The sequence below is a fragment of the Hypanus sabinus genome, chromosome 15, assembly GCF_030144855.1.
Source record: "Hypanus sabinus isolate sHypSab1 chromosome 15, sHypSab1.hap1, whole genome shotgun sequence".
NCBI lineage: Eukaryota > Metazoa > Chordata > Chondrichthyes > Myliobatiformes > Dasyatidae > Hypanus > Hypanus sabinus.
The window spans coordinates 66,009,491-66,036,111 of NC_082720.1; the positions used below are offsets into that span (position 1 = coordinate 66,009,491).

Below are 26,621 nucleotides of genomic sequence, written 5' to 3' on the forward strand. Positions count from 1 at the left end.
GACCCTCCTATTTCTCATCTTTATGCCCCTCTTTGATGACACCAACCGAAAACTGATTCTGGTTTCCACTAGTCAACTGTTGACACAACTTCAAGATCATCAGCCCCTCTCTCAAACCCTCCATTATCTCCAAACTTGTGGATTGCATGTGGGGTATCCAATACAAGAAGAACAAATATTACACACTCAGACACACACACACACACACACACACACACTCCATCCAACACAATAATTGCTGTCTTCAGTCCCACTGCAAGCTTTTTCCCGAATGACCAAGCTATCTATCTCCTGGCAACCACCTGATGCTGAAGACAGCAAAAGCAAACAGAGTGCTGTATCTGCCAGGAGATTGGCTTCCATCCACAAAGACAGTGGGAGATAAATTAATAGAGTGTGGGGAGATTATGAAAAGTGTAAAAGTAACAGATATTTGAGTTGATATCTTTAATCACCTCGGTATTGACCAGGACAATGCTGTACTGAGTTTTAGATCACACAGTATTAGTTCTGTGCATCCAGCAGAGTTTCTCGACGTAGTATATGAATTTTATTTTTATTCAATTACGGGATGTGGCCATCATCAGCTAAGCCAGCAGTTATTACCCATCTCTAGTTGTCCTTGAGAAGGTGGTGATGAGCTGCCTTCTTGAACCACCAGAGACTCTGAGGTGTAGGTACACCCACAATGTGAGTAGGAAGGGAATTTCATGATTTTGACCCAGCAACAATGAGGGAATGGTGACATGTTTCCAAGTCAAGATGGTTAGTGAATGGGAGGGGGATGTCCAAGTGCTGGTGTTCCCAGGTATCTGCAGTTCTATCCTTCTAGATGGTAGTGGTCATGGGTCTGGAAGGTGCTACCTTAGGAACTTTTGTGTATTGTTGAAGTGCAACCTGTAGATAGTACACACTGCTGTAACTGTTTGTTGACAGTGGAGGAATTATAAGTTTGTGGAAGGTGTAGCAAATAAGTGGACTGACTTTTACCGGATGGTGTCAAGCATCTTGGAGTTGCACTCATTCAGGTGAGTGGTGAGTATTCCATTACACTCCTGAACTGAGATTCATAGATGGTGGTCAGGCTTTGGGGAGTCAGCAGATGAGTTACACGCTGAGGATTCCTAAACATTGACATGTTCTGGTAGCCACAGTGTTTATATGGCCAGACCAGTTCAGTTTCCTGTCAATGGTAACTCCCAAGGTGTTTATAGAAGGGGATAATCTGATGGTGATGCCAATGAGTGTCAAGGGATGGTGGTTAGAGCCTCTCTTGTTGGATATAGTCAAGCAACTGGCACTTACATGGCTCAAATGTAACTTGCTGCTTGTAGCCCAGGCCTGGATATTGTCTAGGTACTGCTGCATCTGGGTATAAACTGCTTCACTAGCTGAGAAGTCACGAATGGTGAAGAACAATGAATTGTACCAGAGTTCTTTGCTTATACTGTTTGTGCAACATACAGCCAATAGACTTTGAGTACATAACAAACTGCAGAAAGACAAGCAGTTGAGTTACTGGAAGAATGCCAAGTGCACTGATTAAACTGATGTACAGGATACACTCTATCCTTGAACTGACGTTCAGGAGCTAACACTTGTGTATGAAGGAGTGACTATGCTGACTATTTTTTTTTCTGAAGCTATCACCTGCTATTGTACAGTGCTAGTCTTCCATTGCTGCATGTAAACTAAATGTGCTTATTATTAATCCACTCTGATTTGTTGCTTTTTATGCTGAGCTGTGCTTAGGCCTCCCTTGGTCAGAGTTGACCATGGATATTGCATCCTAGTTGTCTAAATACACAGGCCTGGGCTGTACGATGTGGAGAGCAAGCTGTTGCCCATGTAGAAAGTTTCCCCTCTTGATGCATCTGATGAACCCAAAGGAACAGCAGAGACCAATACAGTTTGGTATCCGCAGCATTCCAGGAGTTGCTAGTCAGCATTGAACTCACAGTAGGACTGCCTTAGGGACCCCAGCTCTGGATTTTTCCCTTCCCGAAGCCTTCCCCACTTCCCCATGAGTGGGAATAGCCACAAGGCAGTGGATGTTTGAGATCAGAGTTTATTTGTTAGATAACAGAGTGAAAATGTGCTCGACAAGCAAGGAGAATGGGGAGAAGTACAAAGCAAGAACTTTGCATCAGTTTTCAGTGAGGAGGATATGAAGGAAACTAAGATCGGGGAAGCGTATGTTGATATTCCCAGGCATAAGATGTTTATTCCCTTTGTGGAAGACGATTCCCCAGCGTCTGCTGGGTTCTTTCCCAGGTTAAGGAAGGAGAAAAGAAAAGAGATTTCTGAGTCCGTGGCTGAGATCTTTTTATCCATTTTAACCACACAAAGTCATAGAGTCATAGAAAATGTATAGCACAAACAGAGGCCCTTTGGCCCATTATTCGATGTATAAATCATTTACAATGCCTACTCCAATCAAACCGCACTGGGACCATAAACCTCCATACCTCTGACATCCATGTACCTAACTAAACTTCACTCAAACATTGAAATCGAACTTGCACTGGCAGCTCATCCTGCACTCTCATCACCCTCTGAATGAAAAGTTTCCCCTCATGTTGCCCTTAAACTTTTCACCTTCCACTCTTAACACATGAACTCTAGTTGTAAAACCACCAAGCCCCAGTGGAAAAAGCCTACTTGCAGTATTCCAGACTGACAGATTTCCACATGCTGTGTCTGCCTCACTGAAGGTTCTGTGGATGATCAAAAAGGAATGGAAATAAATGAACTTCAACATTAGTGACCTGCATGAAGGAAATGTGCCTTAAATATTCATTCAGTTGTTGTTTCTCTTTCCAACAGGAAACAGAAATCAGATTTATTTCTTGGATCAGGGAGAGGACATTGTACTAAAAGGCCCAGACAATCCTGGGAAAGGCCCATTAGTCTGGGAATGGAAACCACACTCAGGGCAGCACACCCACAAGTTGGTGACTTTCACTAGAGACTACTCAGGCCGTTGGAATAGATATTGGAACTATGACTGGAGCCACAGTGACTTCTACCATAAAGTGCAATTGGATTATTACACCTTTGATCTGAGAATTAAAAGACCCAACTTTAAATTTGCGGGATTGTTCACTTTGACACAAACACAGCCGACAAAGCAAATCCTGAGATACTACGAAATATTTGGAATCAAAGGTGAGTGGGTCAGACAAGCATCTCTCTTTCCCTGCAAATGATTTCATGCAAAATGCTGAGAGATCATGAGTCTCAAGAGATTTCATTCACCCGATGAAGAGAGAATCACTCATTAAAACAAATACGATGAGGATTCTTGATCTCTGTTTGTGAAGTTTTTGACAGGAGCAAATCTTGCCTGATTATTTCATCAGGAACAGCAAGGAAAAGAAGCAACAAACACTAAATTCTGGAGAAACTCATCTGGTCAGGAAGCATCTATAAATTGAAATGAACTGTCTATGTTTCTGGCTGAAACCATTCGTGAGGAAATAAATGGACAGGAAAAGTGGAGAAGCCAGAATAAAAGGGTGGGGTAGGGAAGGAGCAACAGTTGGTGGGTGTTAAGAGAATCCATATGAGGGATATGAGTGGGTACATGGGGAAGGGGGCGGAATGATTGGAGAAGCTGGGCTGTGATAGGTGGAAGAGGCAAAGGGCTGAAGCAGAAGGAAACTGATAGGAGAGGACTGTGGAGCACGGAAACAAGGGAGGAAGGTGTGGGGAATGTGCAGTTCACGGAGGCTGGTGAGGGAAAGAGACTGGGAAGGGCCCTGTTGTCTGGGAATAGAAACCACATTCAGGGCAGGACATCTGGAAACTGGGACCTTTCCAAAAACAGACAGGGCCTGGTGGAACAGGGTGTCACACTAGAGAAGCAGACACTTGTACCCACGGATGGATCTGGATTCTGGCACCATTAATCTGAGAATTAGAAAATACCCAATTGAACTTGCCGGATTGTCCACTTTGATTCAAACACAGCTGAGGAAACAAATTCAAAAATAATATGAAAAATTTGGGGTTAAATGTGAGTGGGCCAGACAGGGGACAATAACATGTTTCTATGGAAATAATCAGAGTAAATCTCCCACTAAAACAGCAAAAAAAAACATTTGTTCATTGCTTCTAACATGAACATGGTTTATCAATTTTCCAAAAGAACAGGAAGCCAAGGAATCTATCCTAGAGTGAATATCATGGTCTGTTAACTGGCATGGTCTAATATGGACTGAATTGTGTTCTGAAATACATTGATGACTTGTAATAAATCTCAGCCCAGTGGGTCTGGGGTGAGACTGGACATTGAAACTGCTAATCGGTGTTACCCAGTGGACCATGTCAATGGCTCACTCTGTCAAGGTCAATGAGGAAGCCCAGTGAACATAGAACATAGAACAGTACAGCACATTACAAGTCCTTCAGCCCACAATGTTATGCTGACCCTCAAACCCTGCCTCCCATATACCACCCCCCCCCATCTTAAATTCCTCCATATACCTGTCTAGTAATCTCTTAATTTTCACTGGTGTATTGTCTGTGGAATTTGGGCTCTGTCAGAGAGTTCATGAGGACAGCTGAGGGAGAAATAACAAAGACAAAGATATCAATCATTTGCATCCGAAACTCATTTGCATTCCTGACTCAAAATTACCATGCTGAGACTGCAAGGTTCCACCAGCAGTCACACAGAGAATAGCTGGAATTTCCCTGTGGGATATGTGAACAAATTTATGACTTACGTCCGTGCTTTTCCTAAGGTGAAATTCCTAGAATTGCTGACTTCTCCTGGAGTTGAATCTGCCGGCGCTCCCCGTCACTGTGCTCCACACTGACACTCAGGGTGTAACAGGAATACACTGATACTCCCTGGCACTGACAGTGGGAAAACTGCTGATGGTCCTGGTGCCTGGTTTGAGCTGGTGCAGGATCTGTGAGGTTACTCATTTCGCTAGGGGATTTACAGCAGTGAGAAGAAAAGGGAGGAAGGAAGGAAATTATTTGATTCTGTGAGTTTGTGTTTGATATGAATTTGTTAACTTTAGATGCATTTTCAAAAGATATTGTATGTTAAGTGCTTAATAAATGAACATATTTGATTATTTAATATTAATATAGTTGGTACAATTCAACACTAACTATATTGCAACAGTTTGGAGCTTCAGCAGAGGACAAACATTGGGAGTGTGACTCCGCCTCCTGTGGATGATTCTCCACACTTGTGCAGATGGGGTTAGTCTGTCCCAATTATATGACACAAAACTATTCAATTAGACCATGCCACAGTATATGGCACAGTAGATTGGTTCTAAAATGCTCCCAGACAATCTTTGTCCTCATAGATCTCAGCCAGGTGAGTGTAGGACCCTGGGGAATCAGAGCAGTGAGTGTGAGCTGCCAACTCCCTCAGCACATCCCAGACTAATCCAGTCTGAAGACCAGGGATGAAGATAAACATTGATACCTGCTGTGTTGGTGCTGTGTTGACTTCTAAATGACGGGACGGTCACTGTCTCATGGAGACACAAAAGACTACAAATGCTGAAATCTGCAGCAATACACAAAGAGCTGAAGAAATTTGCCAGTTCTGGCAGCATCCATGCAGACAAATGCACAGTCTGTGTCCATTTCTTTCCAGAGATGCTACCTGACCTGCTGAGTTCCTCCGGCTCACAATGTGCCGCTGTCAGACAGACTAAGGAACAGTCGAGTTGGGTCCTGAAGTGCCATTCTGACCAAAGGACTGGCCCCAGACCATTGTTCCTGGAATTAAATCACACCAGATTGAATTCACCACATCAGAATGTCCATTAAATTATACAGTCCTGGAATTCATTATTTCATGCCATGTTCAAGGAGGGACTGAAAGTCAGGGTAGACATTTAGAGAACCAATCACACCCAAAGAGCCCTTCCTCATGGAGGCTCAATGATTGGAGACCTGCTCAGTACATTCTGGCAGCTCATCAATTTAAATAATTGTGTGACTGGAATGACCTTAGATGTCATTTTAATCCACAGTCTCTCGGGCATGTGTCAGGTCGACTTATTAAAGTGTGCTGGCACATTGAGGACAGAGTCAGACTGGTGCCTTTTCCATGTAATATGGTAATCCTTGGAAGACAGGCACTACATTTCCAGTGCACCAGACCCTGGTGAGATTCCATCTCCATGCCCACTGGGGGTGTCTACAGTCACAAGCCCCCTCATACGGTGTGTCCCTGAGCTGAACTCTGACACTCCAGCAGGTTCAGGGGAAAGGTCCCGGTTTCTGCTCTGCCCCACTAACCCAGCTTGAGCTGGGCTGAGTTTTAATGGCCCTGCTGTGCTATCCCACAACTTGGATGCACACATACTGCAGAACCGCTGAAAACGTAAACATCCTGAACTCAAAACAGAAAATGCTGGAAGACACAGCCAATCAGACAGCACTTGTGGAAAGGGTTAATGATTCAGATCAAAGACATATCATCAGAATAGTTTATATTTCAGATTTCCAGCATCTGCAGTTTTCCTTGATGGTCACATTCTCAGTTCAGTTCGAGCCCGATCATTGGGCTGTACACGTCACCGTTGACTCTGAATCTCATTGGTCTGTTTCTCACAGTTGAGGCGAGTCCACAGTTTACTGTGGAGGGCAGTGACGTCACCCTCAGCTGTACCATCTCCAGATTCCCGGATACCGTCAGTCTCCACTGGAAACCAGTTGATTCATCCCAGCAGAGCAGGAGAAATACTGATCAGAGCCAGCTGAATAACACCGTCTATCTGATGCTCCGACACATTACGGTGGAGGATGGGAAGCTGTATCAGTGTGAAGTGCGGGAAAACGGAAATGTTGTTGGTACAAGCAAAGCAGATTTTACTGTAAACATGGGTAAGTGTTGAATTCAAATGTCAAATACTAAGATTGCACTTGTATCATAGGTGGTTCATGTAATGTTGAGAGATTATAGTCCGTGACCTACTGTCCCATGTAAGTTACAGCAAGAGTTAGAGAGAAGCTTCCAAAATATCTCTGCGGAGCAGCTGTCTGACTGTTTCTGTGTCTGTTTCAGCGCACAGGAAGGAGTTTCTTCTGTCACATTTGATCATTAAAATATTCTGATAGATTAAATTTCCATCAGTCCATCTGTATTTTAGAGTGAGGTCCTGATACAGCATCATGTCAAAGTGTTGTATAGAATGTGGAGTCACCATGACAATCACCAGCACTTCCTGCTCAAACTCATCACTGGGATCTCTGTTCAAACGTCAACACTGAACAACAAACTGTCCTCTCTCCCTCCGTGACCCTTTCGGCTTGGTCCTGATACTGTGTGAAATGACTGCTGTGGACTCAGGCTTTAGATCAGCATTTGTCTGGGAAGAGGGAGAGCAGAGTATCACTGAGTGTGACTGGCAGAGGGATGGACAAGAATAATGGGAATAAAGGGAAGGTGGGTAGAGGATGCAATGAGAGAGGAGGAAGGCAGCTGGTGAACAGAGAGAAGCAACAGAATCTGCGTGTGGGTCTCCTTCCCCAGCATTCGTCCCCCGCACTAATCTCCCTCCTGACACTTACCCCTGTAAATGGAAAAATTGATACGCCTGCCCATTCCGCTCTTACCTCCCTTCCACTCATAGCTCCAAACAATCCTCCCTGGTGAGGCAACTCTTCACCTGCAAACCTGTTGGGGTTGTCTTCTGTTGATGCTGCCTCCTTTACCTTGGTGAGACCTGAGGCAGATTGGAAGGCCATTTTGTCTTCGCCCCATCTGCAACAAGCTGGATTTCCTGGTGGCCAGCCATTTTAATTACAAGCAGTTGTTCTGTAGGTCCATGGTCTCCTCTGCTCTCAGGGAGGAGGAGCAACACCTCATATTCCACCTGGGTAGCATCAAACTTTTGACATTGAAAGTGATTTTTCTGACTTCTGCTAATTTTTCTCCCTCTCCTTTTCCCCTTTTGCTATTCTCCACTCTGGCATCCCTCTTGCCTCTTCTCGCATTCTCACCTACCTATCACCTCCTTTTGGCTCCCCACTTCCTAACCTTTCTCCCATGGTTCACTCTCCTCTCCTATCTGATTCCTTTTTCTTCTGTCTTTTGTCTTTTCCACCTTTCACCTCCCGGCTTCTCACTTCATCGCCCCTCCCTACTCACCTGGCTTCACCAATCGCTTTCTAGCTTGTACTCTTTCCTCTCCCCTGCTATATTATTCTGTCTTCTTTCCCTTCATTTCAGTTCCTGAAGAACTGTCTCGGCCTGAAACATTGACTGTTTGTTCCTCTCTGTTGATGCTGACTGACCTGCTGAGGAGTTTCTTCCTCATTTTGTGTGTGTTAATCTGGAAGGGAGGCATTGGGAAGGAAGAGGAAACTGCTTTGACAGACATTTGGAAGAAGTGAAAGGACTTGAAGAAAATGGTTGGATCAGACCTCTGAGAAATATTAAATACATAATCTATTAAATGCACACCAGGAGAATGTTGATTTGAACTCATCCAGCTTGCTGTCAGAGTGACTGTAAAGAGGGCCAGGCCCATGGAGAGGATTTGTGTGAATTAGACATTCCTGGGACAACATCATATCTGACACAGGAGAGTGCAAATGCTTCCATCCAGAGCAAAAAGAAACGAGGAACTCGGAGGGTCAGGCAGCATCTGTGGAGGGAAGTAGACAAAACTTGTGAAACTCTGGTGTTGTGTCCTGTCTGAATAATTAGAACTCGTACACGAGGATTCCACTTGCCTAAAGGGAACAAGAATTTTGTAAAACTTTACCCAAGCTACAGCTGCCAATAGCTGGGTTCTGTTGGAGTTAGATTTTACTCTTCTCCTCCTTGCAGATCTTTTCTGTACGTGATGTTGAATTCTCCCATGCTAATCAGTTTGTCTCCCTCTGTGACATGATTTAGGGTGTACACAAGGTTGGAGTGTCTGTGTTCATGGTTGTAACACACTAGTCCTGTGTGAGAGTGAGTGACGGTTAGGGGATACTCACAGAGTGAGTTACTGAAATGCCAGACGAGCTCAATCTTCATGGCAAAACCCACCCCATTAAAAATATCCCTCCTTTAGAGATCAATCCTCATCGATCTGTTCTGTCCACAGCCTTAACTTGACCCACCTCCTGGTCACTGATGGTAAGAGTTGTCAAATGTGAAATTTGAAAAAAATTGAAAGCAAATTGCAAATTATATTTTTTCATATTTAATTTGCTTTTGTATAGAATTAACAAGATGTCAACATTTCAATCCTGAACAACTGAACAAACCACAAATAATTTTTAAATTAATGAGTTTGAGTATTGTTCCTTATTGTCTCTGAAATACACTGTAATAAAATTCGATTGTGTTCTCCACTGTCTCTCTGATACAGATTTATATGGGGGACGTTACACCTTTTATCGTCCCAGCACAGATTACAGTGAACTCCACCTGCTTTGCTATTCTCGTTTTGCATACGGTCGTGGTGTGTGGACCTGGTCATCGCGTCAACCACACAGCCATCAGAAACAAATAGCATCTGCAACAGAACATCAGCCCATCAATGTCCATGGCACTGACTTTGGCAATCGACTAATGGCCTCAGTGGAACAATTCGATGGCAAGAATTTCAGTGCGAAGATTGCCCCGGTTCTGTTTGGAGATGCCGGAATTTACATATGTTCTCTTGGATCATATATATTTCTGACCATTGAGTTAATCACAGTGAAAGGTAGGTGACAGAATGTTGGAGTTGTTTTTACCAATTAAGTCATTGTTTAAAATGTAAATAGCCTGCTTGTTTCCACAGTCACAGCTGAACCGTCTGAGACAGTGACTGAGGGAGACACCGCTACCCTGACCTGCTCTATCTCTGACATCAGTGCATCAACCAGACTGGTTTGGATCAATGGAGATGGTGAAAATTTTGGAGAAAAGACACTAAATGGAGAAGAGAAATCACTGAGTCTGATCATACATAAAGCTGAGAGAAGAAGAGGAAAATGGAAATGTGGTGTGTTTGTTCAAGACAGGCTCTGGATTCTTGTTCCGTATTATCAGGAGCTCAGTGGTGAGTTACTGCAGGTTTGCTCTTCATATTGAGAAACATGACCACATTTTGTGCCATGAATAGTCATATTTGCCAGCAGTGAATCCTCTTTATATCCTCTGTGGGAGACTGTCTAATGCGGCTGGTTGATCTTGACGCTTTTGTGATCCACATATTCTTCAGAAGGCGTAAAACATGTTGCTTATGATCATTTTATTAAATATAGCAGGAACAAAGGAAAAAAGAGAGCAAACAAAGGTGATCTGGTCATCTTATAGCAGACCATTGAAACTGGAATATAACCAAAACATTAAGAATTATTGAATTAACTATCTAGATGAGAAGAGCATGATGCATGACTCTGAAACTAAGAATATTCCAGAGAAATATAGAAGTAACTTTAACCACTTAAAATTTCAGTGTGCAATCACATTTATATAGGTGATTATATTACAATATAAACAAACATAACAAAGTTAAACTACGAGAAAAATAACAATTCCACAGCCCAATCAAACAGGATTGTAATACGGACCACGGGATAATTCTTCTGTGTCCCCAGAAGCAATCTTGAAATGTCCCTTGTCCCTGCATCACTGTTTCTCTTGGGAGGCTCATGAAGTCAGGACAACATTGGGTAATGACAGTAAAATGGATACTTTCCATTGGATTTCTGGACCAGGCCCACAGCTACAATCACTATACACCTTCTCTCATGCCCATGCTGACCTATGCTGAACACATTCTAGACATTAATGACAAGGTTCCAAGAGTGACTGGGTAGCAGGCAACCCGGTACAGAGACTCTACTTCAAACACTGTAAGGTAGTTAAAAGCTCTTAAAATTAAATTTAAATGACAAATCTTTTAAAATCTCAAATTGTAAGCAAAATGTTGAAATATCCAACTGATGTTCAACTGAGAAATTCTTCTCCTCTCCCATCTTGTATCAGACCTGAACTGGGTCAGATTAGAGAGTGATACTTCAGTGTAATATTTGGTATCCCAGCAATTAGTGTTGCAGCTGTGAATTAGTCACACAGAGACTGGAGTGTCAATGTAAAATGGCTTTGTTCACAATGACAAGAGGTAATTTAAAGAAATTCTTAAAGATTCTCACTGAACTCAAAGTACATTTTCTACTCCTTAAATGCAGAATAATAGCATGTGATTAAATACAGTTTTGCACAGTCCCCTTCAACAATGGGGATAAAATGATTTTTATTTATTTATTAATTTTTTAAGAGAATTACATAAAATGAATAAAATATTAGAATAGTGAAAAATTAATATTGGCCCTCCCCCTCCCCTTAACCCTCCCCCCCTTAGACCCCATTTTGAAAAAAAAAGAAAAAAAAAGAAAAAAGATAGAAAGATTGCCTGGATATCAGAGGATCCCCACATGTTTCATGGAGTTCAAAATAACTTTAGTTTTTATTTTCCCCAAATAACTTATAATTTTATCTTCAAAGGACCTATATATTTAACCCTATCTTTTATAGCTAGGGGTGCCAAATTTTCAAAAATATATGAGATTCATTTCTTAAATTATAAATATTTTTTTCAAGTGGAATGCAGCTATATATTTCATTATTCCAATGATCCATAGTTAAATATGAATCTGAATTCCAAGTAACTGCAATAGCTTTTTTGGCTATTTTTTGCCAAATGCAATTTTTTGCCAATGCAATTTTTATAAATTTTTTCTGATATTTATTGAATTTAGGTTTCGATATTATCCCTTCAATATCACCTAATAAAAATAATATTGGGCTATGTGGGAGTTGTATTCCAATAATTTGTTCCAGTAAAAGTCTTAAATTTGTCCAAAAAGGTTGAATTTTAGAACAGGACCAAGTAGAATGTAAAAAGGTACCAATTTCTTGATTACATCGAAAACATTGGCCAGATAAATTTGAATTTAATCTATTTATTTTCTGTGGTGTTATATATAATTGATCTAAAAAATTATATTGTACTAATCTAAGTCGGACATTTATTGTATTTATCATGCTATCAAGACATAGTCTTGACCAATTTTTTTCATCAATAATATTCAAATCAGTTTCCCATTTTTGTCTTGATTTATGAATTCCTGGTTTAATTGTCTGTTTTTGAATCAAATTATACATACAAAATGTAATTTTTTTAATTTTTCCTTTTTGAATTAAGATTTCTATTTCATTAGGTTTTGGCATTAACATTATTTGACCCAGTTTATTTCGTAAATAGGCCTTTAATTGAAAATAACAGAAAAGAGTGTTATTTGATAATTTATATTTATTTTTTAATTGATCAAATGACATCAATATACTTCCTTCAAAACAGTCACCTATATATCTGATCCCTTTTTGAAACCAGTTATGTAAAAGTTGATTATCCATTGAGAAAGGAATAAGCCTATTTTGAATTAAAGTTCTTTTTGCTAATAAGGATTTCTTTATTTCATCATCCATATTTACCTTATTCCATAAATCAATCAAATGTCTTAATATAAGAGATTCTTTCTTTTCCCATATCCATTTGGATTCCCATTTATATATAAAATCTTCTGGTATATTTTCTCCTATCTTATCTAGTTCTATTCTAATCCATGCCGGTTTTTCTTCAACAAAAAAAGCTGCAATAAATCGAAGTTGATTTGCTTTGTAATAATTCTTAAAATTTGGAAGTTGTAACCCTCCTAAATCAAATTTACATGTCAATTTTTCCAACAATATTCTTGACATCTTTCCTTTCCAAAGAAACTTCCTCACACACTTATTCAATTCTTGAAAAAACTTCTGAGGCAGTTGTATTGGTAATGTTTGGAATAAATATTGTAATCTAGAAAATTTGTTCATTTTACAGCATTAACTCTACCTATTAATGTTAATGGTAACATCATCTATTTATCAAGATCTTCTTTTAGTTTTTTCAATGATGGTAAATAACTTAGTTTATATAAATTCTTTATATCATTATCGACTCTTATTTTATACCATTTGTTGGCCATCTAAATTGAGTTACTAGTCGACATTGACTATAATCTCCTTTGTAAGGGGTAAAATTTCACTTTTATCCCAGTTTACTTTATACCCTGATATTTTCCCATATTCTTCCAATCTAAAAGATAATTTTTGCAATGATCGCAATGAGTTTGTTAAATAAATCAGAACATCATCAGCAAATAAATTAATCTTATATTCTTCTTGGTTAACTCTGAAGCCCACAATATCTAAGTCTGTTCTAATTATTTCAGCTAATGGTTCTATCGCCAATACAAATAGGGCATGTGATAATGGGCAGCCTTGTCTAGTTGACCTTGTTAAGTGAAATGATGTTGAAATTTCACCATTTGTCACTACTTTAGCTTGAAGAATAATATTTAAGGTTTTGATCCATTTTATAAAAGATTTTCCAGGGATAAAATGATTATCGTATCAGGAGCATTCCATAAGGCTATAAGACATATGAGCAGAATTCGGCCATCTGGCTCACTGAGTCTGCTCTGCCTTTCAATCATGGCTGATCCTTTTTTTTATCTCCTCCTCAAGCCCAGTTCTGGCCTTCTCCCCACAATTTTTGATGCCATGTCCAGTCAAGAATCTATCAATCTCTGTCTTAAGTAGACCCAACGACCTGGCCGGCACAGCTGTATGTGGCAACAAATTCCACAAGCTGACCACCCTTTGGCTGAAGAAGTTTCTCCGCATCTCTGTTTTGAAATGGCGCCCCTCTAATCTGAGGCTGTACCCTCCTGTTCAAGACCATCCCACCAAAATCCGAATCAGGTTAACACCGGTATGTCTCATGAAATTTGTTAACTGAGCAGCAGCAGTTCAATGTAATACATAATATAGAAGAGCAAAAACAAAACAAATAAATAATAATAATAATAATAATAATAATAATAATAATAATAATAATAATAATAATAATAATAAATCAATTACAGAATATGTATATTGAATAGATTAAAAATTGTGCAAAAGACAGAAATAATATATATTTAAAAAATGTGGTAGTGTCTAAGGGTTGAATGTCCATTTAGGAAGTGGATGGCAGAGGGTAGAAGCTGTTCCTGAATCGCTGAGTGTGTGCCTTCAGGCTTCTGTACCTCCTACCTGATGGCAACATTGGAAAAAGGCAGGTCCTGGGTGCTGGGGGTTCTTAATAATGGACACTAACTTTCTGAGACACTGCTCCTTGAAGATATCCTGGGTACTTTGTAGCCTAGTACACAAGATAGAGCCAAATTAATTTACAACTTTTTGCAGCTCCTTTCAGTCCTGTGCACCTGTGCAAAAGCCCCACCTCCCATACCAAACAGTGATGCAGCCTATCAGAATGTTCACCTTTCCGCATCTACTCTGTCTAGGCCTTTCAACATTCTAAAGGTGTTTGTAAAGCTGTGGTTCAGGTACAGGGAGCCGGGATCATGTGAATCCCTGGAAGAGAATAAAGGATGCAACAATATATTTAAGAAGGAAATTGGGATGGTAAAAATAGGGCAAGTGAAAGCTTTGGCAGGGAAAATTAAAGATAATATGAACAGAATTTTTTTTTTCTACTCAGCGGTGGGCAGTGATGAGTTCAGTAAAATACCAGACATTTCCCAGAGGTTACATGTGGACTGGGGAACCCTTAATCTGTAAATCAGGAAGCCCCCCTTTGAACTTGCAGGTCTGTTCAGCTGGATTCGGACACAAACCAATGGGAAGACCCTCAGACAGTGGGAGATATTTGGGATCAAAGGTAGTTTGGTTAATGAGTTCAAAACATGATTTTCCTGTGACTATTTCTTCAAATTCCAAACGTAGTGTTGGGATTGTGTCAATCCATTTTCTGTAAATGCCTGCAAGAAAACAAATCTGAAGTTAGTAGCGGTGACATATACATTCCTTGATAATAAATTTACTTTGAACTTTGATCCTCTAGCTCCAGAATCCAGCATAAAATGAAATTTTCATTAAAATCAACCTGGTGGTTAATAATGTTTGAGGCATTTATTTGGTCAGTTTTATATAAATATTGCAGCAGAGTTAGTGGTGATGGGATTGAACCTGTGTGAGAGCTGAGGAAAATGGTTCTGGTCTCCTGAATATCTAAACCACAGCTCATCTGAGACGTCTCGGATTTTGAAACTGGAATGGCAGCTGAGGTGCCCATGTTGAGCAAAATTACTCATTGAAGTTAATGGAAACATTGAGATTTTCACACATGCATGTGCACAGCTTTATGTGGAATTCTGAAGCTGCTGTCAGTTATTCCCAGCTCTCCCATGAGGTGATCTGCTTTAAGCCTTCCCCAGTGGAATCATGGGATATCAATGAATTGTTGAAAATATGAAGTCTTTACAAGCTGCTCTAAGGTTTAAGACATTATTTTTCTTCATATGTTAGGACATAGATAATCAAACTCAGTACACTAAATTAATTTAGTCTATATTTCAGATCTCCAGCATCTGCAGTTTTCCTTGATTGTCACATCCTCAGTTCAGTTCGAGCCCAATTGTCACTGTTGACTCTGAATCTCATTGGGCTGTTTCTCACAGATGAGGCGAGTCTAGAGAGACCTGTGGAGGGCAGTGACGTCACCCTCAGCTGTACCATCTCCAGACTCCCAGATACCGTCAGTCTCAGCTGGAAACCAGTGGGCTCATCCCAGCAGAACAGGAGAAACACTGATCAGATCCAGCTGAATAACACCGTCTATCTGATGGTCCGACACGTTACAGTGGAGGATGAGAAGTTGTATCAGTGTGAAGTGCGGGAAAACGGAAACGTTGTTGGTACAAGCAAAGCAGCTTTTACTGTAAACATGTGTAAGTTTTGTTACCATATGTTGGATACTAAACTTGCACTTGTATCATAGGGGGATCATGTAATATTGGAAGTGAACGCCTTGGAAGATTATAGTCCGTGATCTACTGCCCCATGTAAATTGCAGCAATAGTTGGAGAGAAGCTTCCAGAAAGTCTCTCTGTGAAGAATCTGCCTGCTTCACTCTGTGACAGTCACAGCATACAGGAAGGAGATTCTTCTCTGAGGGTTAATCATTCAAACGTTTTGTTAGTTGAAATTAATCTCAGTACTCCAGTATCTTAGATTGAGATCCTGATACAGCATCATGTCAAAGTGTTGTATACAAAGTGGAGTTACCATGACAACCATCATCACTTGCTGCTCACGCTCAGCACTGGGATCTCCATTCATACGTCAACCCTGAATAGCAAACTGTCCTCTCTCTCTCAGTGACCCATCCAGCAAAGTCCTGATGCTATGTGAAGTGACAACTGTGGACTCAGGTTTCAGATCGGCATTCGGCTGGGAACAGAACCAAGGGAAGAGGGAAAGCAGAGTATCACTCAGTGTGAATAGCAGAGGTATAAATAATAATTACGGAAATAAAGGGAAGGTTGGAATAGGATACAGTGAGAGAGGAGAAAGGCAGCTGGTGAACAGAGAGAAGGGACTGAGACTGGGTGTGGGGCCTCCCTCCCTTTTCGCCCTCCCCACTACTCTCCCTCCAGGCACTTATCCCTGAAAGTGGAAAAAGTGTTATACCTGCCCATTTTTCCTTTCCCTAATCTCCATTCATAGCCTCAAACAGTCCTGAACTGGTGAGCAACACTTAAAATGCACTCCTGTTGGAGTTGTTCACTGTAACCCATGCTTTCAATGCAGCCTCCTTTACCTTGGTGAAACCTGACGTAATGTGGAGTCCTGCTTTGTCTTCACTTCATCTGCAGCAAGCAGGATTTCCAAGTGTCCAACCATTTTAGTTACAAAACTCACTCCCATTGTCCATGGTCAGTTGTCAGTAGGTCTATGGATTCCTCTACTGCACAATGAGGATACTAGAAACATAGAAACATAGAAAACCAACAGCACAATACAGGGCCTTCGGCCCACAAAGCTGTGCCGAACATATCCTTAAGTTAGAAATTACCTAGGGTTACCCATAGCCCTCTATTTTTCTAAGCTCCATGTACCTATCTAGGAGTCTCTTAAGAGATCCTATTGTATCTGCCTCCACCACCGTTGCCAGCAGCTCATTCCACACACTCACCATTCTCTGCATAAAAACCTACCCTTGACATCTTCTCTGTACGTACTCCCAAGCATCTTAAAACTACATCCTCTTGTGCTAGCTATTTCAGCCCCGGGAAAAAGCCTCTGACTATCCACACAATCAATGCCTCTCATCATCTTATACAGCTCTATCAGGTCGCCTCTCATCCTCCATCACTCCAAGGAGAAAAAGTCGAATTCACTCAATCTATTCTCATAAGGCATGCCCCCCCCCAATCCAGACAACATCCTTTTAAATCTTCTCTGCACCCTTTCTATAGTTTCCGCATCTTTCCTGTAGTGAGGTGAACAGAACTGAGCGCATTAATCCAAATGGGTTCTGACCAGGGTTCTATATAGCTGAAATGTTACCTGTCGGCTCCAAAACTCAATCCCACGATTGATGAAGACCAATACACTATATGCCTTTTTAACCATAAAGTCAACCTGTACAGCAGCTTTGAGTGTCCTATGGACCTAAGCCCCAAGATCTTGCTGATCCTCCACACTGCCAAGACTCTTAGCACTAATACTATATTCTGCCGTCATATTTGACCTACCAAAATGAACCATTTCACACTTAACTGGGTTGAACTCCATCTGCCACTTCTCAGCCCAGTTTTGCATCCTATCAATGTTCTGCTGTAACTTCTGACAGCCCTCCACACTATCCAAACACCTCCAACCATTGTTTCATCAACAAACTTACTAACCCATCCTTGCACTTCCTCATCCAGGTTTTCTCTAAAAATCACGAACAGATCCTAGAGGCACTCAATTGGTGACCGACCTCCATGCAGAATATGACCTATCTACAACCACTCTTTGCCTTCTGTCGGCAAGCCATTTCTGGATCCACAAAGCAATGTCCACTTGGATCCCATGCCTCCTTACTTTCTCAAGAAGTCTTGCATAGGCTACCTTATCAAATGTCTTGCTGAAATCCATATGCACTTTGCTCGTCCTTCATCTATGTGTTTAGTCACATCCTCAAAAAATTCAATCAGGCTCATAAGGTACAACCTGCCTTTGACAAAGCCATGCTGACTATTGCATATCATATTATGCCTCTCCAAATGTTCATAAATCCTGTTCCTCAGGATCTTCTCTATCGACTGAAGTAGGACTCACTGGTCTATAATTTCCTGGGCTATCTCTATTCCCTTTCTTGTGTAAGGAAACAACATCCACAACCCTCCAACCCTCCGTAACCTCTCCTGTCCCTACTGATGGTGCAAAGATCACTGCCAGAGGCTCTGCAATCTTCGCCCTCACCTCCCACAGTAACCTGGTGTACATCTTGTCCGATTCCTATGACTTATCCAACTTGATGCATTCCAAATGCTCCAGCACATCCTTTCTCTTAATATCTATGTGCTCAAGCTTTTCAGTCCACTGTACGTCATCCTTACAATCACCAAGATCCTATTCTGTAGTGAATATGGAAGCAAAGTATTTATTAAGTACCTCTGCTATCTCCTCTGATTCCATATACACTTTTCCACTGGCACACTTGATTGGTCCTATTCTCTCACCTCTTATACCTCTGCTCTTCATATACTTTTAGAATGCCTTGCGGTTTTCCTTAATCATATCAGCTAAGTCCTTCTTATGGCTCCTTCTGGCTCTTGTAATTTCATTCTTAAGCTCCTTCCTGCTAGCCTTATAATTTTCTAGATATCTATCATTGCCTAGTTTTTGAACCTTTTGTAAGCTTTTCTTTTCTTCTTGACTCAGTTTACAACAGCCTTTGAACACCAAGGTTCCTGTACCCTACCATCCTTTCCCTGTCTCACTGGAACGTACCTATGCAGAAATCCACGCAAATATCCCCTGAACATTTGCCACATTTCTTCCATACATTTCCCTAAGAACATCAGTTCCCAATTTATGCTTCCAGGTTTTTGCCTGATAGCCTCATATTTCCCCTTACTCCAATTAAATGCTTTCCTAACGTGTTTGTTCCTATTCCTCTTCAATGCTATCTTAATGGAGATAGAATTAAGAATACAATCCCCAAAATGCTCTCCCACTGATGAGATCTGACATCTGACCAGTTTCATTTCCCAATACCAGATCAAGTACAGTCTCTCATCCTGCAGGCGTTTCTGCATATTGTGTCACAAAACCTTCCTCAGCACATCTAACAAATTCCACCCCATCTAAACCACTTGCTCTAATCAATATTTGGGAAATTAAAACTTCCCACCATGACAACCCTGTTATTATTACACCTTTGCAGAATCTGTCTCCCTATCTGCTCCCTCATGTCCCTGTTACTATTGGGAGGTCTATAAAAAAACACCCAGTAGAGTTATTGACCCCTTCCTGTTCCTAACTTCCACCCACAGAGACTCTGTAGATAGCCCTTCCATAACTTCCTTCTTTTATACTATCTGTGATCAACAGTGCCATGGCACCATCTCTTTTGCCTCCCTCCCTGTCCTTTTTGAAACATCTAAAGCCTGGAACTCAAAGTAACCATTCCTGCCCCTGAGCCATCCAAATCTCTGTATGGCCACAACATCATAGCTCCAAGTATTGATCTACGCTTTATGTTCATTGGCTTTGTTCCTAATACTCCTTACATTAAAATAGTCACATCTCAAACCATCGGTCTGAACACGTCCCTTCTCTATCACTTGCCTATCAACCCTCTCGCACTGTCTCCAAGCTTTCTCTATTTGTAAGCCACTGCCTGTTCCTCCACTCAGGGTGGAGGCAATACACATCATATTCCATTTGGATTGTATCAATCTGACAGCCTGAATTCCAATTTTTCTAACTTCTGTTAATTTTTCCTCCTCCCCTTCTCTCTTTTTCTATTTCCCACTCTGGCACTTCTCTTACCTCTCCTCTTCTCCTAAATTGCCTCTCAAATTCGCTTGGTTCTCCGCCTCCTTCCCTTTCTCTCATGGTTCACTCTCCTCTCCTATCTGATTCTTTCTTCTCCAGCCTTTTGCCTTTTCCACATATCACCTGCCAGCTTCTCACTTCATCTCTCCTCACCACTCACCTGGCTTCACCTATCACCTTCTAGGTTGTACACCTTCCTTGCGCACACCTTCTTATTCTGCCTTCTTCCCTTTCATTTCCAGTCTTGATGAACTCTCTTGGGCTGAACCATTGATTTTATTCCTATCCTTCGATGCTGCCTGACATAAGAACAAAAGAAATAGGAGCAGGAGTAGAACATCCATTCAATAAGATCATGGCTGATCTTTCTGTAAACTCAGCTTTTCTACATGCCTTTTCCCCATAACCCTTAATTCCCCTACTATGTAAAAATCTATCTAACTGTATCTTAAATATATTTAATGAAGAAGCCTCAACTGCTTCCCTGGGCAAAGAATTCCACAGATTCACCACTTTCGAGGAAAAAACAGTTTTTTCCTCACCTCTGTCATAAATCTTCTCTGCTGAATCTTGAGGCAATGTCTCCTAGTTCTAGTCTCACCTACCAATGGAAACAACTTTCCTACTTCTATCTTATCTATCCCTCTCAATGTTTTATATGTTTCTATAAGATCCCCTCTCAATCTTCAGAATTCCAGAAAGTATATTCCCAGGTGACTCAATCTCTCACCTCATAGGTTTAACTCCTTCATCTCTGGAATCAACCTGGTGAACCTCCTCTGCACTGCCTCCAAAGCCAGTACATCCTTCCTCAAGTATGGAGACAAGAACTGCACACAGTATTCCAGGTGCGGCCTCACCAGTACCCTGTATAGTTGCAGCATGACTTCCCTGCTCTTGAATTCAATCCCTCTAGCAATGAAGGCCAACATTCTGTTTGCCTCCTTAATAACCCGTTGTACCTGCAAACCAATCTTTTGCGATTCATGCACAAGCACTCCCAGGTCCCCCTGCACAACAGTGTGCTGCAATCTTTCACCATTTAAATAATAATCTGCTCTTCTATTATTCCTTCCAAAGTGGATGATCTCACATTTACGAGTGTTGTATTCCATCTGCCTAACCTTGGCCCACTCACTTCTTTTGTGACATTGAGGGAGAGGTTGTTTTCTTGACACTACTGGGTCAGGGTGATGATTTCTTCTCTGTACACTGCCTCATTATTATTTGAGATTAGTCCAATCAGAGAGATTGGAGAGATTGGGCTTGTACACGCTGGAACTGAGGAGATTGAGAGGGGATCTGATTGAAACATTTAAGATGATTAAAGGATTTGATAGGATTGAGGCAGGAAATATGTTCCAGATGTTGGGAGAGTCTAGTACCAGAGGGCATGGATTGAGAATAAGAGGTCAGTTATTTAAAGCAGAGTTGAGGAAGAGCTTCTTCTCCCAGAGAGTTGTGGAGGTGTGGAATGCACTGCCTCGGAAGATGGTGGAGGCCAATTCTCTGGATGCTTTCAAGAAGGAGCTAGATAGATATCTGATGGATAGGGGAATCAAGGGATATGGGGACAAGGCAGGGACTGGGTATTGATAGTGAATGATCAGCCATGATCTCAGAATGGCGGTGCAGACTCGAGGGGCCAAATGGTCTACTTCTGCACCTATTATCTATTGTCTATTGTCTAATCAGTGTAGTGTCATCAGCAAACTTAATTAGCAGATTGGAGCTGTGGATGGTGACACATTCTTGGGTATACAGAGAGAAGAGGGGGCTTAGTTCACAGTCCTGGGGGGCACCTGTTTTGAGGGTCAGAGAGGCAGAGGTGAAGGAGCCCACTCTTACAGACTGCCGGCGATCTGACAGGATGTCCAGGATCCAGCTACACAAGGCAGGGTGAAGGCCGAGGTCTCTGAGCTTCTTTTCGAGCCTGGAGGGAATTATGGTGTTGAATGCTGAACTGTAGTCCAAGAACAGCATTTTCACATAAGCATCCCTCTTCTCCAGATATGTCAGGACTGTGCAGAATTGTAGCTATTGCTTCATCTGTTGATGAGTTGTTTTGGTAGATGAATTGTTGGGGTCCAGTGTGGGTGGCAGCATGCTACAGGTTTTGTCCTTGACCAGCCTCTCAAAGCATTTGCTTATTATTGAGGTGAGTGAGACAGGACGCCAGACATTCAGACATGTTACCTTCATCTTTTTAGGTACAGGGACAATGGTGGATGTTTTGAAGCAGGAGGACACAGTACACTGGGAGAGGGAGAAATTAAAAATGTCCGTAAATACACCTGCCAGTTGTGCTGTGCACACTTTGAGTACTCACTCTGGGATGCCGTCTGGTCCTGTGGCCTTGCAACTGTCCACTTGTTAGAAATACCTGTGTATTCCGGCCTCAGAGATGACGAAGCTGCCGGTTGCGTCATCTGCAGGTCTGCTCAGGGGCTCAGTACTGGCGACATCGAATCGAGTGTAAGAAAAGATTTTGCTCCTCTGGGAGGGAGGCAGCAATGTTGGAAACTACTCTGCATTTAGCTTTGAAGTTTGTGACAGACCTTGCCATTAGCTGCGTGTGTCATTGGTAGAAAGTTAAGTCTGAATCTTATCTCTGTATTGCCATTTTGCTGCAATGATAACTTTGCACAGATTGTAGCTGCATTTCGAACTCCTGTTGATTACTGTCTCTGTGTTGCGCAGTAAGTGCACCTCGCACAGAACTGCTGATCCAGGGTTCTGATTTGGATATAGCCTGACTGATTTCTGGGAGACAACATATTCGATGCAATTCCAGATGAAACTTGTTAACTGTTCCGTAATCTCGGAGACATCCTTATCATGGAAGACATTCTAGTCGAGGTCATCAAAGCAGTCCTGTAGCATAGAGACCGATTGGTCAGACCAACAGTGGATGATTTGAACTATGGCCACCTCTTGTTTCTGCTTCTGCCTGTACTTAGGCAACAGAAAAATGGAGGAGTGATTTGATTTCCCAACTGGAAAACGGAGGAGCGCTCAGTAATCTTTGCAGAAGGGAGAGCAGCAGAAGAGTCAGTCTATCATATCTGATGTGACTATCAGCTACTTGAACAAGAAATGCGAAGGAAATCACAGAAATTAAGAGTATACTGTAAAGTTAGAAAAGAGATTGCAACATGGTCACCGTACATCTGCGGATGTTCTCTTGTTTGTGCTCAAAATAAGAACTTACTTGGGTGTTTTCAGGTCTTGTATATAAATACGTGTACAATGGGTGGAAATCTCCACTGACAATGTAGTTTTGAATATTCTGACATCTGTGGACAACATGAAGGTTTCCTAGGACAAAATGCCAGGCAATCAAAATATAGTTCTTTAGTCACTGTGTTGAAGGACAGCTCTCTCTGCATACAATAGTGTGTATTCAACTGACAAGTCTTGTACTAATGGACAGTTGGTTCTTGACTCTACTAACCGGCTGCCAACCCCAGCCCACAGTAGATTCAGTAGCATTGCAGCAGAGCAGCAGTTAGCGTGATAACTTACAGCTCGGAGCATCGGAATCTTGAGTTCAATTCCGGTGTGAACGTCAAGGAAATTCTACATCCTAATCAACACGTAAGCCTCTTCCCATTGCTCTGGTTTCCTCCCATATTCCAAAGATGGACCAGTTAGTCAGTTAATTGGACAATGTAAGTTATGATTGATTTACTAGCTAGGATTTAATAGCTGAGGCTGCTGGACAGTGTAGATCATTGGGCTCCAACAGCCTGTTCTGTGCTGTAGCTCTAAGTAATCGACCCATAACTTCTGAAAGATGTCACATGACTAACGGTCCCCATCTCTGAGGCTTGATCCAAGAATCCATGTGTAGTCCGGATGTGGAGTGCGGAGACAGGGGTGGCTCAGTCCTTGAAGTAGGTGGACTACAACAGTAGTACACCATGAACAGACATGGACAGGCCACTTTATTAGGTACAGGAGATTCCAAACAAAGTGGCCACTGAGCCACAGGGAATGTGTGAGCTCTGTAGTGAATAAAATCTCCTCATTTTTTCCCATGGAATAAGGCATGAGGACAAGGAAATGCAGGAAAATGATTGGGCAAGTCGCATAAATAGTCCACATTACAGTGGAAGAGATGCTGAGCATCTTTAAAAATATGAAGGTGAGTAAGTTTCCAGGGCCTGATCTAATGTATCCAAAGGCACTGAGGGAATTTGTAGAAGAAATTGCGAGAGCAGTTTCTCTGTGTGGGAGATTATGTCTCACATAGCTAATTGAGCTTTGAAGAACTAATCAAGAAAGGTGAATGAGGGAGGGTATTGATATGGTCTATACAAACTGCATGAAAGCCATGGTTGTCTGTGGTACTCCACTTGGTACTGACCGCAAATTAGTAAATGCTTAGCTTCTACAATCCTCTGCCCTCCAATCACCCTGACAATTATTTTTTGAACCTTCTCAAACATCTTGAATCCCTTCTGAACCAATCTATGATGTGGGGCATTGTAAATACCTCAACAAAATCCATGTGCATCTCATCTTTCATTACTGCAATGATCAGTTTTTTCAGCCATCTCATTTTAATTAGCTTATTTCATTGCTTGTTATGAAGTATCATTCTTGTTTAAAGCTCCTAATGAATCAGAAAGATTCATATGAACTTCAGGAGCTGTAATTAGATCATTGGCTTTGTGAGGGGGCACTGAAGAGCATAGAACTCCAAGGTTTGTAGAACATATGAATTGGGTTATTGTTGTTTAACTAAAGTCATTAATTGTTTGGAGTTCCTTGTGCTTTTCTCCTGTGACTGAGTCTTTGTAATGTGGTCTCCTAGTGCTTTCTGTTTAAACATGTAAAGTTTATTTTGATAGGCTCAGGGATTCCATGTGATTTGTATTATTTAAGTCGATGCCTGGTTAGTGCTAATGGCTATGTTGAGTTTTGAGAATGTTACTTCTTGCAGTGTTGCTTGGCCGAGCCACCAATACACTTTTGATTATTATGAATAAGCTCTCAGCGCCATCTCTGCACCAGAAAATGCCTTCCCTCTGCACTTGGGTTCCAATATTGCCAGCACACATCGTGACAGTGGCTGAAAGGATATTTCAGAAATCCCAAACAATTCTAATCAGAAATTAAGAACAGAATCAGAACTCACAACTTACTGTAAATGAATTCTCCAAAATGCTCTTCATGATACAGATCACATTGAGAAGTTGTTGTCTGATTATTTTCACCATTCCATTTGCAGGAAGCGTGAATTCTATTTACTTTCTCCATCAGGAAGGAATCTTTGTATTGAAAGGGCCAGACAATCCTGGAAGAGACTCCATTGATTTGGAGTGGAGTCCACACACAGGGCAACAAACCACAAAGCGATTGGCCACTTTTCACAGAGAAGGTCAGCGGTGGACCGTACAATGGAGTGACGAGTACAGTAAAATACCAGACATTTCCCAGAGGTTACATGTGGACTGGGGTACCCTTAATCTGAAAATCAGGAAACCCACCTTTGAACTTGCAGGCCAGTTCACCTGGACTCAGACACAGTCCGGTGGGAAAATCCTGAGACAGTGGGAAGTATTTGGGATCAAAGGTAGGTTGGTTAATGAGTAGAATGTGTTCAAGAAAATGATTTTCCTGTGACTATTTCTTCAAGTTCCTAACATAATGTTTAGATTGTGTCCATGTAGTTCCTATAAATGAATGCCTGCAAGAAAACAAATCTCAAGTTAGCAGTGGTGACCTATACGTTCTTTGATAGTAAATTTACTTTGAACTTTGATCCTCTAAGCCCTGAATCCAGCATAAAATGAAATATTCATTGAAATCGGCCTGGTGGGTAACAATATTTGAGTGTTTACTTGGTCAGTTTTGTATAAATATTGCTGCAGAGATGGGGTGATGGGATTGATATTGTGATGAGAGCAGAGGAAAATGGCTCTGCTCTCTTGAATATCTAAACCACAGCTCATCTGTGGCAAAGTCATAGATTTTGAAATTGGAATGTTAGCAGTGGTTCTCATGTTCAGCAATATTCCTCATTGGAGTTGATGGAAAGTTTCTCACACAGCCACAGCTTTATGTGGAAGTCTGATGTTGCTGTCAGTAATTCCCAGCTCTGGCAACGGGTGATCTGTTCACAGTCTTCTCCAGTGGAATAATTGGATATTAATGAATTGATCAAAATATGAAGTATCTATAAACTACTCTAGGATTTAAGACAGATTTTTTTCTATATGTTGAGATGTAGATAATTAAACTCCATTACACTAAATTGACTTTAATTCACTGGAACATAATAAACTGAGTACAGCTGGCCAATATTTGGCTAACAATATGTTTGCAGGGAAATTAAAATTCTGCCTGGAGCAGTTCAGAGAGCCTGTGGGGAACTGAACCAAACATCATGTGTCTGTTTCAACAGTTGAGGCCGACTTACAGAGACCTGTAATCGGCAGTGATGTCACCCCCAGCTGTACCATCTCCAGACTCCCAGATACTGTCAGTCTCCACTGGAAACCGGTGGGCTCATCCCAGCAGAACAGGAGAAACACTGATCAGATCCGGCTGAATAACACCATCTATCTGATGGTCCGACACATTGGAACAGGAGATCCCAGTCTGTACACATGGGAAGTGCAGGAAAATGACTCCATTGTTCTCACTGGAGACAATGAAGTTGGAGTGGATGAGGGTGAGTCCAAAGCTTCCTAGGACC

The 26,621-nt window shown here is 41.5% G+C and overlaps 1 protein-coding gene across 1 annotated transcript in view; it reads left to right on the plus strand.

Moving 5' to 3' along the window:
- LOC132405566 (uncharacterized) overlaps positions 1 to 26,621 on the plus strand; it is an 82,456-nt gene that overhangs the window by 11,587 nt on the left and 44,248 nt on the right. Inside the window, exons 3-8 of the mRNA XM_059990473.1 lie at positions 2,827 to 3,168; positions 6,595 to 6,864; positions 9,348 to 9,686; positions 9,765 to 10,025; positions 25,152 to 25,496; positions 26,328 to 26,597. Coding sequence (XP_059846456.1) covers positions 2,827 to 3,168; positions 6,595 to 6,864; positions 9,348 to 9,686; positions 9,765 to 10,025; positions 25,152 to 25,496; positions 26,328 to 26,597 — 1,827 coding nt within the window. The remainder of the gene's footprint in view (positions 1 to 2,826; positions 3,169 to 6,594; positions 6,865 to 9,347; positions 9,687 to 9,764; positions 10,026 to 25,151; positions 25,497 to 26,327; positions 26,598 to 26,621) is intronic.